Here is a 16,618-nt window from a genome sequence, read left to right on the forward strand (position 1 = left end):
CATGGATGGAAAAAAAAGAGAAAAATCTATGAAATCTTTTAATATTTTCTCTTAAGTTTAACTGCTGAAGTCATGAAATGTCAATTTACACACCAATAAGAAAAACACACATAATAATCCTGCTGTGTCTTTCCTGTCAATTACAAAAAAATAGGATATTTAAATTTAAGCTTTAAGACGCTACAATGAGCTCAGATATAACAGATCACATTACATCGAGAAACATTTAATGTCTAAATTTGGTCAGAGTGCCTTCTCATTATTTTAATTAAGATAATAATGAGAACTAAAGAACATCTCAACCTTCCACTCATTCAACTTTTCTTTTTTTTTTTTTTTTTAAATCTGTTTGTCTTTGTGTTTATTCATGATGTCTTTTAAACTTTCCCCCCTGAGTGACATCAGCCTCCATGTTGCTGGCGTCTCCTCTGCTGCAGCTCCACAGAGGCTGAAGACGGACGGGCCTCGCCGGCCACCTGGGGCCTCCTCGCCGTCGCCCCCCCGGGAACTCCTCGGGGCCGAGCGTCGGCGGGCGCCGGAGGACGAGCGAGCGATGGGCGGGGAGCGGCAGCAGGAGAGGACGAGGGTGGCAGCAGGAGGCGAAGACGACCGCCGCGGTCAGGCCGCACAGCTGGTGGATGTGGTCGGGGGAGCTCGCAGGGAAACGCAGAGCGTCCTGCTCGTCTCCCAGTGTCTCCTGGAGCTTCTTCACCAGGACCAGCCTGATGTGGTGGAGCTTGAGAGAGCTGAGGAAGGAGGATAAGAAGTCTGGCAGGGTCGCCTTTCCTTCCGCAAACATCTGGAACAGCAGCTGGAGAGGAAAGACATGTTTAGTTTCATCATGAGAGCTCTCTCAGTGTTGCTGTCTGTATTATTATTATATATTATATTATTACTCCTCAAGGTTCAACACTTCTACTCTGTACTGTGTACAACTTCTATTCTTATTTATCTTTTATACAGTTTCACTCTTTACTCTTGTTATTCTTCTGCGCCCATGTTTGCTGTTGCATACCAACTGCTATTGCCCCATTGCAGGACAAATAAAGGTTTTCTAATTACCCACATCTTAATATGATATTTGATGACATATTTCATAAAAGAAAACCTTTCTCACCTCACACTCTTCCTCTGCCTGGTCGACCTTTTTCAGGAGGCCCCACTGAGCGTAATGAACGCTGCGTTTCTCTGCTGCAGAAGGAAATAAAAATGTTGATAACTAAACAGATCAAATGAAACAGAGTCTTCTTCAAAACTCACCGAGTTGTTCTTGTTTGGCCTGAATGAGGCTCCTAAGTTTGTCCAGCTCCTTGTATTTCACAGACAGCAGCAACTTTGCGTCTCTGAACTTAGGTTTTAGAGAGAGGCTGACCGTGGCCATCTTTTGATTTGAATCCCGTATCTTCTCTGCGGCTCGCTGCAGCCTCTGGACCTGGAAATGACCACATATAGGTTCACAAGAACACGCAGAGAGTTTTATTTGCCTTTGTGGAGAATGAAAACTTGTCCAGGTGCCGTCTGGCCGTTATATTAGTGACGGATGAAATCTGAGTTCTTTTATCAGGTTCAAATGTGAAGTGTTTCCACTTTGAGTCTGTAACTGTGGAACAATATTACCTCGCAAATTAAGATTTCTGCCTGGAAACACACGAGGAGCTCATTAAATATGATGCATTGCAATTAATGAAAGTCATCAGTGAACACAAGCAGAGCTCAGACGATTACTGACTCATTTTATTTTGTATTTTATATCTAACTGACTGATTTATTTTGCTACCCCATCCTCAAATATGAAGGTTTTCTTATTTTGTACACACATTTTTTTTCTCAAAATTAGTCTATAAATTAGTTAAACTACACTCACTTCCATTATAATAATACGTATTTGGAAATAAAGAAAATATGAAAAGCAGATTAATCCGTAATGAAACTAATCATTAGCTTCAGCTCTACAGGAAACAACCCATAAAAGAATAGATAGTGATAAGTTAGAGGTATTTTTATAATATTTTCTACCTTTATTAAGACCTTTACAAAACTTTTACTGAAATTACATTTTCAATTAAGGCCTTTTATTAATTTCTTCATTACTTATAACACATACTTTTACCTAATTTCCTCCACCACGGGTTTTTATTTAAAGAGTGAATCATCTCTGACCTTCTCGCTGCGTCTGACGATGTGATTCATTTTGTTTTCATCTTCCAGCAGATCTCGGAGATCTCTGGTCCTCCAGGCCCCGAGCTTCTCCGGCCGAGACATGTTCATGTCCCCCCTGATGTCCCCCCTCCCTCTCTCTCTCTCTCTCTCTGGATCCTCCTCAGGTCTAGAGCCGCTGATGATGCATTCATCGGCCGTCGGAAACGCCGCTACAGAGACTGTGACACAGACGAAAAGATCACTTGTGGTTGGATACGAGACTCCTGTTGTCGGGGTTTGACATTATTAAGCAAAAGTTTAAATTATTTATAAACAGGTTTTATTTTGGGTCTACAAGGTCGCAACTCAAACTTTTTCCTGGCTGTGAATTATGGAAATTTCGAGGCAACGTGAATCGCTCATCTCTATGTTGTGTTAAACTAAATGTTATAAATGCTTCTTAAAGATAATTTCTGAATAAATTTACTATTAAAAAAAATACTTAAAATGTAGTTTGAAACTTTTAAAATACAAATTCGTATTAAAATTAAATTGAAGTATAGATTTAGGTCAAAGTAGGGCAAAATAATAATAATGTATTCATCTTAATATTTTGTTATGTAAAGATAAATACATAAGTCACTGGAAATATACAGATAAATTAAATGAAATGTATATTTTTATTTATTTACAATGCATTTTATTTGCCTTTATGATATTTGTTTCTTTAAAAAGCAAGAAGAAAATCCCATAAACACATATTCCCTGTTACACTGTGATTTCTTTATTCAGAGTGTGTGAGTGATGTCCTGTCCCGTCCACTGAGGGGTGTCCCTGACGCCCAGTTTTGTCACGTGAGTCTTCACCCTGCGTTAACCGGCCCGTCGGTGTGAGCAGTAGACCGCCCTCAGAATAACTCAGCCTCAGCTATATGTGGCCTCGGTTAATCCTTAAAGACGAGCGCTGCTGATGTCCCCGGCTACTCATCATCAGTGAAAGTCCTGCACTGAGAGGAACATGCAGATCCTGAACACACACCTGACGCCTCCACCGTGTGAGTAAAAGTCATTCATGTCGTTGTTTTATCTGTAGTTCATTCCCGTGATATTCTGAAGAAGAATCTGATTAACATTTTTTTTTTCTTTAATTATTCTCAGTAGTTTTAATGCTGCCATCGCCAATAAAAGCCAGACGTTTTATGGCTTTACATGTTACAGTTTGATGGATTTTAAATGTGTTAAGGCCACGTTGTGTGGTAGATGTGTCTAGCTGGTAAATATGGTTTAATTAAAAGCCTGTTAAAGCTTTCCACTCTGTTACATAACAAGCTTTTCACTCCTCTGTGTTGTATTTTAGGCCTTTAGAGCCTTGCTAATGAGGAGTTGATTGTCTGTTGACAGAGGACAGGACTTCTTGTTTTTCTGTCTTTAACACATTTTTACAGAAGGTATTTGACACAAGAAGTGTTTTTTTGTTCTCGTCTTTAGGAGTTTACAGGACCATCATATTGTATTCTTGTTAGTTTCCCCTGCTTTTCCTGCAGCAACAAGTAAGAACGATGTGCTGCACTATTCTAAACCCACTGGTGCATTCATGCTCTTTATTATTATAAATGAATGTGGGGGATTACTACTGTATTTAATGTATTTCTGAGGTCAGTTTTCTCTAATTAATGGTTTTTGTTCCACATGTTGGTGCAGGACTGTCTGAAGAATTTGTAATGCAATTAATTGATGCCAAAATAACACAAACCATTCAGTTCCATTAGTCAGAGGGAAAACACCTGAGTGGGTGTTCAGGGCTTGATTATGTTAAAGGAATAATACCACTAGTTGTCTCTCATGATTTGCATCTTAAACTCTAATTTTTTTATTTATTGCTGCTGCACCGCTGCTAATTTCTCCACTATGGGATAAATAACGGATTATTTACCTTACAGGAGATTTACACTCCTCTAATATTGTTGCGTTCTTTGCCGAAACCCGGTGCCTACATTACCCACAATTCAACTCCAGTTGCCAGCAACTGGCTGCCTTCAAATGGAGCTTTTGTGAGGAGAGGTTATGCACTCGACTCGTGACCTCTGACCTTTCTACTCAGGAGGTCGTGAATACAGCAGAAGGGGGTCGTTCAAAGGAAGTTTTTACAAATTATCACTGAGACATAAATAAAAAATGGATTCTAATACTCACTGCTGCTGGAAGAAAAGAAACTATTTAAAAGTGACTCACAGAACACTTTATTAGGAACAGCTCTATTCTACTTTGCGGTTCAAGTGGACGGTGGTGTTCTGGGCTGCAGCATAATGGAAAATATCCTGCCCCTATAAGGTGGTGTAATTCTAACGTACAATGTTTTACTATTCGTATTATGTGTGGACTAATCAGCTGTTTTCCATATCAATGAATTTGCTGTTGGGTTTTTCAGTTATAATCTATAATTAGACTGATAAAATGTGGAAAATAAAATCCAGTTCTCTGAAGAAAATAAAAGCATCAAATAATATTTCAGTGGTGAGAATAAGAAAGATGTATATATTTTACTCAGGCAAGAAACAGAGACCTATTAACCATATATATATATATATATATTTTTTTTTTTTATAAAATAATGACGACAGATTCAATATAAAGCACCCAGCATATCAGTTCAAATAAATAATCATATAATCTGCCATCAAGGACTTAAATGTGATTATAAATCTGTCAGTTTCCCTTCACTTCGTAGTGTACGGTAGAGCGAGGCCCTTTAGTGCATCCTTATCCAATCCACTCATAATCTAATTCAAGTAATTAAGTAATATTTTTCAGGGCTAAGCCTCCCCTGTCCTTAAAGCCTAGTGACGCCCTGATTAGTAGTTTCTATTATGTCTCAACTTCTTAAGACAGTATGTATCCGAGGAACCTCACTCTTTTATTAATCTTCATTAAGGTCTCTCTGGATCACATGTAGTACTCACCATGACCTGTAAATAAACTCTGTAAAATTATTTTCATATTGACTTCATATCTTCACACTGCAACCTGAGGAAACCCAGAAGACAATAATAAAATATAAAACATATAAAATTAGTTTCTTGTTTCATCTTTTGTCTCAAACCACTGACAGAAAGACGTCTTCAATCCTCTGCAGACTCTCCGTGATGCGTCCACTAAAGCTCCACCTCTTCACCAGTGAGTGAGCCAGAACCCGAACACCATGAGCCTTGACACCGGCCTCAGGGCCGAGCCGGACTCGGAGCACCACGGCGAGCTAGAGGACAGGGTGGCGGCCATGAACGTTGCCTCCAACCGCCTGACGCCGCCTAACGGCTACAGGACGGGCCCTCCGAGGTCCACGGCCGCCCAGAGAGGCCGACTCTCGGACAGGAAGATGTCTCTGCAGGAGAGGGGAAGCCGCATAGCCCGGCAGCCGACCATCGAGACCAAACGCGTGTCCATCACAGACGCTGAGGTGAGGAATCTTCACCTGATTGATTTTATCATTTAATAAGTCTGTTGACAGACGATTGAGTTCTCCCTCTAATCTCTGTAGGACTGTGTCCAGCTCAACCAGTACAAACTCAAGAACGAGATCGGGAAGGTGATTAATTAGTGTGACAGTTACTGGCAGGTGGTGAAATATGATTTATAAAGCTGCTTTGTTATTTCTACACCTCAGGGTTCATACGGAGTGGTAAAATTAGCCTATGATGAGGACTCTGAGCAGTACTACGTAAGTTGAAGCATTTAAAACACATTGAAGTTGTTTGTGAGCCAGTTTGTCTTCATCGTTTTCTTTATGTTCATTATTTAGGCCATGAAAGTAGTTTCAAAGAAGAGGCTGATGAAGCAGGGCGGATTTTTGCGTGAGTCCAATAACATTTAAAACATCCGAATGTTGTTGTTGTTGTTGTTGTTGTTGTTGTTGCTGCTGCCGCTGGCAGTGATAATATTATATGTTTATTTGAATCCAGGCCGCCTGACTCCCTCAGGATCAAACTCGGATCCGTTCCCTAAAGCCATGCTGCCTCTGGAGAGAGTCTACAAGGAGATCGCCATCCTGAAGAAACTGGACCATCCCAATGTTGTTAAACTGGTGGAGGTGGGTGACACGACAACATTACAACCAGTTTAATGTGATTAGAATAAAACTGTTAGACACAAGCAGAGAAACACTCACTGCAGGGTCTCTACCAGCAGCAAGGATACACTGAACTAATAAATAACACAAAAAACATATGTGACAGATGTATTAACGTGTTTTACAGGTGCTGGATGATCCTCAGGAAGATGGACTTCACATGGGTAAGGAACCGCTCCTCCTCCATCTGCAGTTAATGTTATGATTTCAATACAAAAGGACGAGGCGTCATTAAAATCTAATTATTTGTCCTCAAGCTTTCGAACTGGTGCCTAAAGGGTATGTGTTTGCGCACACATCAAGCCCTGAGTGGAGATAGATTGACTATTTGGAGAGCTGGTGATGCCAATATAAGATATAATGTGAATATTTACCAACTTTCATGCACGTCTCACGTTGGTCAGGCCCGTGATGGAGGTGCCTTCAGACGAGCCTTTCGCAGAGGAGCGGGCTCGCTTTTACTTCAGAGACATCATCCTGGGAATAGAGTACTGTAAGTTACACGTGGTTTTACACATGGCTGCTTACATCGTACGTCTGAACCGGTGTCTGCTACTTGTTAAGCTGACAGATGAAACCATTTTTAAGAAGATAATGAATATTGGCTTTAAGTGAACACAGCTTTAATTTTGAAGGTATTGACATGCAGGACCTCAAATACAGTTTAGTTGCATGGACAGGTGTGGTGTATTCCTTTATTATTCATCAGTTAAGCAGGTCTGGAGTGTAACATTTGCAATTTGGAATCTGTTGCAGGTCGTCCTTAATCAAAACATTCACTCCACAGGAAGAAGGGATGTGATTAACCAGGTCTACTATAAAGAAAGGAACCTGAGAGTCTGAACTTTAAATCCATATTCATTGTAACCTGAATATATTTTGCCTGCACATTTATAAATGACCAGTATTTTGCACATGTTTACAAGAGGGTGATTCACGGAACAACTTCATCCTAGTGTCCAAAACCTTGTTCTTCTAATATTACAATATTTTTTTGGCTGATAAACAGTAACTCATTAAGTTCTTATTTTTGTTTTTTGTTTTTTTGTCTAGTGCACTACCATAAGATCATCCACAGAGACATCAAACCATCCAACCTGCTGCTGGGGGACGATGGCCACGTCAAGATCGCAGACTTCGGAGTGAGCAACGAGTTTGAGGGGACGGACGCCCTCCTGTCCGGCTCGGCGGGGACGCCGGCCTTCATGGCCCCTGAGACGATGACCGAACACGAGCAGAGCTTCAGTGGAAAGGTGGCGAAAAAGCACGTGTTTTAGATGTGACTCATCATGTCAGACCGTGTTTAATTGTGAGAAACTACCAAGAAATAGTGGCCAGGACGCCTACAGAGAGACTTTCTGTGATGACACATCCCGATAATTAGTGTGTTTGTTTACCAGGCATTAGACGTGTGGGCGATGGGAGTCACACTCTACTGTTTTGTCTTTGGGATGGTGAGCACGTTTCCGCCGTAATGCATGTACACAAAGAATTTAATCCAATATTTAATTTGTATCAGCGTTTAAATCATTTTTATCTCATTTGTCCTGCTCCAGTGTCCTTTTTATGATGAGTACATCGTTTCACTGCACAACAAGATCAAGAACAAAGCTGTGGAGTTTCCAGAGAAGTAAGCAAAGACCGAGAAACGTTTAGACAGGATGGTCACATTTGACTTTTAAGGTCTGTGTAGGATATGTACAGCAATTACAGCAAAAAACAAAAATTAAAAAATTAGTTTGAGGTGTTGACTTGGCTTCCAAATTCCCCTGATCTGAATCCAGCCAAGCATCTTTAGGATGTGTTGGAGATACAAGTCCAATCTATGGATAACAACTTGCAAAATTTTAAGAATCTGCTGCTGGCATGTTGGAGTCAGAGGAGTCCACAACTGGCAAAGCTGGATCTACACAATATTAAGAAGGCGTTTTAAATGATATGGTCATTCTGTGTAACGCCTGAAGAATGTATGAGCATCTGTTCAAACCATAGTCAATCCAAAACCTCTCTAGAAAGAAAGCAGCTTTTCTTTTGATGCAAACAACATTACATGAATATGAATGTGTAGGAGGTAGGAGGAGAACAACTATATCAGCTATACAGGTTTTCTTCCTACGCAGAAAAAAAATATATAATGTACAACCAGCTTTTTTATTTATTTATTTATTCATCAACTATTAAGAAACTGACTATTTGATTTATAATGCAATCATCTTGTATATACATAGGCTCATTTTAAAGAAGAAATATTCCTATCATGTGCTAATACAGCCAAGTTTAAATCATATTTCCTGTCCTTGTCTTTGCTTCTTTTATCAGGCCGTCGATAAGTAACGAACTGAAGGAGCTCATTGAAATGATGCTGGATAAAAGCCCTGAAACCAGAATCACCATCCCTGAAATTAAGGTAACAAAGAGAATATGCTTCATCCGATTAGACCACAAACATACGGCCCGTGGGCCAAAAGTGTCCTGCCAGAGGGTCTAATGTGGCCAGCAGCATGGATTTGTGTGAAATTGCGAAAATAACATAAAAGACAGCAATGAAAACAACTACTAGTCCTAATCTGGCACCGGATTAAAGACACAGGGTTAAACAGCAGACAGCAATATGCCCAAATTGCATTTATTTTTTTATTTTCTTATTTGCAATAAAACAAATGGAAAAGGTCTGGGGTTGTCGTAACTTCTGTCTTATTATTGTAATCTATCTAATCTATCTAATCTGTCATTTGAAAGTCACATGGTGGCGTGGTGGCTGCATTGAATGGGGGTGACTCCAGGACGCTGGAGCTAGTACCTCCTGCTGTGGACGAGGCTATGTAGCTGGTGCCTGGTTGTATCTTATTTCTGATCTTGGCAAAAGGGAGAGATGTTTGGTTGAAGTGTAGTCACATGTCCCATCATCTCTATGCTGGCCGGTTCTCCAGTTTGACTGGGCTTCTAAAGGAGTTTGCCTCAGATCAGGGCACAAGGGATTGTAACATCTCGTCCTGTGTATTAATGAATATTCTGTTACCTTACTGGTCCAGCCCAGTTGAGATCAAATTGGACTGAATGTGGCCCCCAAACTAAAAGGAGTTTGACAGCCCTGTATTATACCATATAAAGACAAACTACATGTTTGTTATTGTTGTTGTTGTTGAAGTTCCATCCGTGGGTGACGGAGAACGGCTCAAATCCTCTCCCACTGGAGGAGGAGCACTGCACAGCGGTGGAGGTCACTGAGGAGGAGGTGAAGAACAGCGTCAAACTCATCCCGAGCCTTTCTGCTGTGGTGAGTCTCATATCAGCCCTGATTTTTACGTTCGCTTCTTTACAGCAGCTTCTTCAGCTCTACATGTCTAGTGACGGGTTTAGGTTTCTATTGGGAACCTGTGTAATTTGTGTCCGTCTTAAACTCACATGTCTAAAGGCTTAAACAACCAAATACTCAAATACGATCAGAGGATAATCAGATTGACCTGTTTTTTCTCAATTAATGGTTCTCTAACATCCCATTAATGACCGGAAACAGCCTCGATGACTGACAAGCTTTAGCAAAGTCTCAACGACCACTTTCTAACTCTTGTACTTGAACCTTGAGGTATAGATGCATGTAGCAATGAAAAATATGCATTATATTGCCTTAAATATATAAAATAAAAATACAAAAAGGCAATTTTCTGATTTTGTTGCATTTGCAACTGTGGATTTGTAGTGTTTATAGGAGATGGATGACTATACAATCCTTGATAGTATTAAAAACTATGAAGATTACATTCAACGCTCTACTTCAAAGGGAACATATTTAAACACACAAATCTCACATTTAAAGTGTTTATTTTCTTAAAAAATGTTTTCACTGAGACTCTCTTTGCAGATTCTGGTAAAGTCCATGCTGAGGAAGCGATCTTTCAGTAATCCCTTTGAGGGTCATACCCGACGGGCGGAGAGGTCCATGTCTGCCCCTGGAGGTCTTCTTACGTAAGTAGCCTACTCTGCAAATCCCGCCTGCTCTGCTCTGCCAAACTGCCAGCTCTGCGATTAGGCCTGCAACGAAACAAAGCGAGCAGATGCTTGGATAAAAATAGATCGGTTCCATACTGCGTATATGTAGTTTTTCCTTCTATCATCAAATGATCTATCATCACATCTAGATTATTGATCTCTGAAAATGGACTGGCTCTTATGTAACGTGTTGGTCTTTAAACTCGGGCAGATAAAAGCTAAATGAAAGCTTTGCTGCAGCAGTAATGGCAGCGCTGCTTTTGTTTTCCATTATCAAGCCGCTCCTGTCTGTGGGGGCCTCGGCTAATTACACCTCCATGTAAAGCGACGTGGAGCTGCAGCTACATCCACCTCCACACTTGCCACAACCACCAGCTCTACAGCACACAACGCTGCAGTAAAATATATGGAGTCCATCAGGGCCGTGCTGCATGATGAGGGAAATCCTCAAAAAAACAGCTTGTGGGAATTTGACGAAACTTTAGAAATACACTTACTTGCTAAATCACTACTAGAATAGGCCGTGCCTTTGAAATGCACCGTTGTGAAAAGAAAAAATGGAAAATATTCTGAATTGTAAAATTTCCAGCCATTATACATTTTACTTCATCTAGTTTCCTTCATGACATCTTTTTTTTTATTATTTAATTTTCATTCACTAACAAACTATAATATCCAAGTAGAAACATTGACTCACGTGAACTTAAACAATAATGTAAACAGTACTGACAAATATTAGACTAATTGACACATTGGAAGTTGTAGCTAGCGGCAGGCTAGCTTTGCTTAGCTTAACATAAACAGAGACAAAACAGAGAACGAGCTGGACTTAGTCTGTCCAAAAACTCCCATATTAACATATAATTTGTTTAATTTTCTGCAATGACTATGACACCCTGTACACCCACAAACTGTTAGCTTTTGTGGAGACTATACAACTGAGATGTATCCTAAAAGTGAGGCTAGTGATGAGCCCACATTTCCAGTTGTATTTTTGCTAAGCTAGCTGGATGCTGGTTTTTGGTTCATACAATATATACACGTACAAACTATACAGTGGTATTGGTTTTCTCTCTAAACTCTCAAACATATGTCCATATAATCCTATTTATCGTACATGTTTAACCTGCTAGTGTATTTCTGTCATCATCTTAACCTGTGCTACAAGCTAACAGCCTAAACCCTGGCCTCTTTTATCACGTCTCCTTCTTGCAGTGGTGCTTGGGGCTTATTGGGGTCTTCACCTCTGCTTCATCCTTCCTTGAGGTAAATTTTTGAAGAAGCCTTTAGGCTGAGCTCATACGCTGCATACATAGCACAGCTCATCAGTTGTTTGTTCAACCTTAAGAGGATTTAGGAGGGACAAGACAACACAGTGATCTCAACAACAAGCTGTACCTAAAATAAACGGCTGGGTTGTTGTTTTGTGCTGGCTTTCTCTTCTCTTGTGTCCTCTTGAGGTTGATGAAGGACTCCATGACATTTATAGTCTAGTGTTGCTCCCTCCCTCCTCCTCTTCATGCTCATGTGCAATCATCTCACTTGGTACCTTCAACATCATGATGGAGTGTTTGTCGCCTGCAGGAAAATCAGCAAAGATGGAAGCAGAGACGGAGAGTTGGAGGACTTGTATGAAGATGATGCATTTGCAGAGTATACAGATTAAAACACACTATGCAGACAGATTTTAAAAAATGCAGACCCTTTTGCAGAAAATGACTGTATGTTTTTGTATCTTGTGTCTTTTTCCTGTCCTAATTTTGCTTTTTCTTCATGCATGTTGTGCTCACTTTAGTGCAGGATTGTCAGGACAATTATGTGATATTAGACATTAAAAATATTGATTTATAGTCCATCAAATACATCAATTGATCATCACAGGTCATATTATAATTTATTCTGTCCACTGTACTTTATTTAATCGGCATGATTGACGGGAAGCATTGTTAATGAATAATATGATTTATTTACTTAAAAATGTAAATATGCTCCATAAAAAAGATATTTTTGCATTTTCCTACAGCTGTTGAAGATAATAAAAGTTATGTTTTAAAAAAAAAAGTATTTTTTTGTTGGGCTGAAATCTGAATCTGAATCTGAAAACTCATCTGTCAGCTCTTTATTTTCCCTATTATAATTTTTATTTGGTAAGTCTGTTTGTTTTCTATGAAATTAGTTATATTTTACCATCAGTGGTATTTAAATAGTCTCAAATTCTTTATCCCTACATTTGTTTCAAAGCAGTTTTTGAAAGACTGAAACCTGATTGTACTGCAGCCTCCACACCAATAGGGGGAAGCATTGTGTTGCAAGTGCTAAATGCAATAGTCCTCTCTGCTGAAGTGCCTTCAAGTACGACAACACATACTTGTAATGTCATTTCGCAGAGGAAATTAAATAGGTGGTATTATACAACATTAGTGAAATTACAAAATGTTACCCCAACTAATTTCAATCCATTGAAAAGGTATTTTATTCAACGTATCCCGACTTTCCTTTAATCATAGGCTCACTACAGAAATAGCAGTTCCACTATTGATGAGGAGGAGGCATGATGCTGGAAAATCTAAAAATCCCCAAGTAAGAGTGCAGTCACCATCACAGAATCACAGTGTAGTGTCCAGATCAGCACAAATTTCAGGTTTATCACATTAAGTACATTTTAGAGAGAATTACTGAAGTAGATTAAGCTGAAGGTTTGCCTGGAGGTGCGTGGGATAGGTTTGTACAGTTTCTCTGATTGTCTGAAACAGAATAATAAAACATGGAAGATGAAGACAAATTACACAACACCAAAGTTTACCTGCAGAAACAGAGGCAAGAAAGTAAAGAAAGAAAATTGTGATTGTGTATGTCAAAAGAATTGAGTTTTTATACCACAGGGGGAAAAAATGCTATATCTTAAATCATTATGGAGAAAAGAACTCCACATAACTACTGCAACCCAATGCTAAACAGGCTGGCTAGCAGGTCGTGTTCACCCTTGCCAGCTCAACCACTAGCAGTAATGACCATCTCTAGAATTACCTTAACCCAATTTCACAACTTTTATTAACTGAAGAATATTATTTAATTTGTAAAACACATAAAAACTATAGGTCTTAAACAGCATAAATGAGCGTAAATCATAAAACACCAAAAATGCTAACTAGCCCTGCTAGCTAGACCATGCAGCATTTGTTAAAAACAACTTACCTAAAATTCTTGCAATAGCAACAAGTATGATATAAAATCTCAGTAACTGAATTTTATACCACAATAATTAAATCATATGTCTAATTTCAGTAATACAGCTAAATGCTAACTACAAGCAGAGTAACCCCATAGCTAATTGGCCTTAGCTAGAGAAGCTATTTCTTTTACTAGCTAAGGCTAGTAGTTTACCAACTCAGTTTATTTAAATAATTAGATTGCTCTGAAATCCTCACAAAATAGGTTGTGGGTTTTAAACAAGATTTAACACGGCTAAGTTTAAACAGGAAAAAAAAAAGCAAAACAGAAAGCAGACAAAGTAGCCTCACTAAATGCTATCTAGCTTATCTAGCCTCCCTAGCTCATAGATTATCACTAATTGCTGCCCCTTCATCAGTTTTAGTAGTGAAAATTGTACAATGTATGTGCTTAAGTTAACATTTAAATAGCAAATAATTCAATGAATGGATTCATTAAGCATTTGGTTAAATGAGCACAAGAGCTTTTATTAAAAGTGAGACATTATTTTATTTAAGGCCAGAATAAAATACACACAGTTACATATGTCTTATACATTGATTAAGAGCAAATAAAATGAAAAAATCAAAAACAAAAACACAACTCTTAGCCCCTGCAAGCTAAAATGGTTCATTTGTATTCCTGCAGCCAGCCCATTTTTCAGCTTGCTGCAGTTATGTGAAGACCAGGAGTGTTTCTGAGCAAAGATTTCTGTGGAAACTGTTGCCATGCAACAGCACAATACTGCGTTCATACAGAGTAGTAACTTCACTGTATTGCTGCTCTTTTTTCTCAGCTCCCACTGCTCGAGTGATGCAACATCTTTTTCTATTCTATTCTATTCTATTCTATTCTATTCTATTCTATTCTATTCTATTCTATTCTAATAATAATCATAGAGAGTTTACATTATGGCTCTAACTATGGTGTGATTGTTTGAGCTCTAGTCAAGGGAAACTTTGCTCCAGCGTCTACCCCCACGCCCCGATTCCCTTCAGTTTTCCGCATTCAGAGCCAGCTCCAGTTCAGCCTCAGATACTTAGCTAAACACAAGTCCTCAGCGCTCCCTGTTAACCCCTGCTGCTGCTGTCACCGCGCCACGTTTCACCTCTCAGCCGGCTCCACGTCACCGGCCCCCTCTCCGTCTGTTATTCACCATGACCCCACTGGTCTGCGATTTACTGAACTGTACATCCCCTTCGGGCTGAAAAGTGGGGCAAGGTTTTCCTTTTTTTTTTTTTTTCTTTCCCTCCCTTACATGTTCTTCCTTACACTGTGGGGAATCCCCTGTGCCCACATACATAATGAGTCACCAGCGCAGCCATCACACAGACCCACAAACACTGCAAGGTATGATTTGTCAAGCTCGTTGCACACTAATGAGCTAATTGTAAAACAAGGCATGATTGGCTTGAGGTAAAGGGATGCACAGACACCTTACAGTTGCAGTGTTTATGGCCTCATATAATCACCTTAGGACTGACCGGCTCAAATGCAAAACATTAGTTGCTAAAAGCTGCACTTTTTTCCATGAACAGATGAGCTGACAACATCAAAAGGTGCCATGTTACTTTTCAATCAATAACAGTTAATTATCACATCGAGCCTCCCTCGGTGTTGGGAGTTGAGGCTTCCAAAATAGATGCCACACAAAAAAAAAAGTGCAGATTCACACCACAGCTTGCATGACAGGTGACGTCATTCTCACTCTCCCCCTTTTTTTTTCCTGACAAGCAAAACTCTGACCAACATCCCAAGAGGAAAAAAAAAATCACTTTATCATGCAGACGCGGCTAAATTTAGCTCAACATTAGGCGTCATCTGTTTCATTGTGTGTGGCCTCCTCCTCCTCCTCCTCCTCCTCCTCCTCCTCGCTCCAGACACCCGCCCGGTTGGAGGAGGTCACAAAAATAGGTCAGATAGGTCACTTCCTCTGACAGCGAGCTGGTTGTGGAGGATCCTATTCATAGAGGAAACTAAATCTTTAATAATAATGGAAAGAAAGGCACCAGGTATCCCTCTAAATGCTAACTAGCCTGGCTAATTTGCAGTCACTGCTCTAGCTCTAGTCTTAACTAAAACTAAATTCTTATTAGAATATGAGTAACAGGAAGCAGAAAGCAAGAAAGCTCAGAGACTGACTCACGAGTAATTAAAACTTGAGGCGGTCCCAGCAGAAGAAGAACACAGGATGGAAGATTAATGGATCTGTGAGACGTGGCAGTTCATAACCAATCGGATGTTAGAAATAAAACCTCGGATTAATGCTGAATTGAAAAATGAGAAGCAACTGCTGGCAGCCAATTAGCTTATATTAAAATAAAGACTGGAAACACGTCTGGGGCCAGTTAGCTCTGTCCAACAGTAAGAAAACCCACCTTATTACTAGCCTGGTGTAACCAGAGTCATTTCTCATCAGAATATTAGTCTGGGAACACACCATTTGGATTTCATTATGTTTCAATCTATACAGAGGCAATGTGTTGATATTATGTTTTAGTACAATTTGTCGTCCATGTTAGTTTTGCTGTTTTATTTTTTAATCAAGTTTCTCTTTGAATTAGTTTTACATTTTTTCCCCCGCTCCTGTGATTACACTCACCTGCCTGAGTGATCCTCCTCTCATTAGTCTTTGGCCTTGTCTTTTGCTTTCCGTGAATCTGTGTAACTTTGTTTTTGCTACACAAGTGCTTGTTCCTCCATATTTTAAACTGTGTGTGTCTCACACTTGGGTCCTATTTCCCTGCTACACACTGTGACAGGAAATAAACATGCCGAATGAAGTAGCACAGTGCTCCAACCAATCAACACTATCGTGATATAAACAAATTCAAGTAAATGGTGCTCAGATGTCATATACAGCTACTTCACTGGAACTCTTCTGTTTATCACTGCAAAATTCTCACGCAAATTATGTGACTGAACCATTACAATCTCACTGGGAATGGTGGATTCATTCAGAATGGAGCAACTCAAGACTCAAATTCTTCCATAAGTCCTGCATGTTCTCCACCTTCTTCTGTTACGGTGTGGTCCAGTTCTGCTGTTAATGTTCCCATTGTAGGTACTTTCATCAACATGTAACCTCAGCCTGACTGGTCACTTACTTTGGTCCACAGAAAGGTCCACCAGATTGGCCAGAACTCCCCCCTTGTCT

General features: G+C 39.8%; 2 protein-coding genes across 3 annotated transcripts; one reads left to right on the forward strand and one right to left on the reverse strand.

Moving 5' to 3' along the window:
* Positions 1 to 158: 158 nt before the first annotated feature.
* Positions 159 to 2,278, reverse strand: LOC125013300 (vacuolar protein sorting-associated protein 37D-like). Its single transcript, XM_047593823.1, has 4 exons — positions 2,161 to 2,278; positions 1,261 to 1,432; positions 1,118 to 1,191; positions 159 to 811 (listed from the first exon to the last, which is right to left on the reverse strand). The coding sequence occupies exons 1-4, from the start codon at positions 2,266 to 2,268 to the stop codon at positions 362 to 364; spliced, it is 804 nt and encodes a 267-aa protein (XP_047449779.1). The 5' UTR covers positions 2,269 to 2,278; the 3' UTR covers positions 159 to 361.
* An 80-nt stretch (positions 2,279 to 2,358) lies between these two features.
* On the forward strand, positions 2,359 to 12,312 carry camkk1b (calcium/calmodulin-dependent protein kinase kinase 1, alpha b). Of its 2 annotated transcripts, XM_047593296.1 has the most exons (18): positions 2,359 to 2,434; positions 2,932 to 3,193; positions 5,248 to 5,592; positions 5,674 to 5,721; positions 5,800 to 5,853; positions 5,935 to 5,986; positions 6,095 to 6,222; positions 6,389 to 6,425; positions 6,519 to 6,540; positions 6,666 to 6,754; positions 7,315 to 7,514; positions 7,662 to 7,715; positions 7,818 to 7,891; positions 8,581 to 8,668; positions 9,410 to 9,538; positions 10,124 to 10,227; positions 11,467 to 11,517; positions 11,836 to 12,312. In XM_047593296.1, exons 3-18 carry the CDS (start codon positions 5,338 to 5,340, stop codon positions 11,915 to 11,917), a joined length of 1,467 nt encoding a protein of 488 aa, XP_047449252.1. In that variant the 5' UTR covers positions 2,359 to 2,434; positions 2,932 to 3,193; positions 5,248 to 5,337; the 3' UTR covers positions 11,918 to 12,312. The 2 variants fall into 2 exon arrangements, with proteins under 2 accessions (XP_047449252.1, XP_047449253.1); XM_047593297.1 differs by lacking the exon at positions 2,359 to 2,434 and having other exon boundaries at positions 2,925 to 3,193.
* The last annotated feature ends 4,306 nt before the right edge of the window (positions 12,313 to 16,618 follow it).

The sequence above is a fragment of the Mugil cephalus genome, chromosome 9 (assembly GCF_022458985.1).
Source record: "Mugil cephalus isolate CIBA_MC_2020 chromosome 9, CIBA_Mcephalus_1.1, whole genome shotgun sequence".
Lineage (NCBI taxonomy): Eukaryota > Metazoa > Chordata > Actinopteri > Mugiliformes > Mugilidae > Mugil > Mugil cephalus.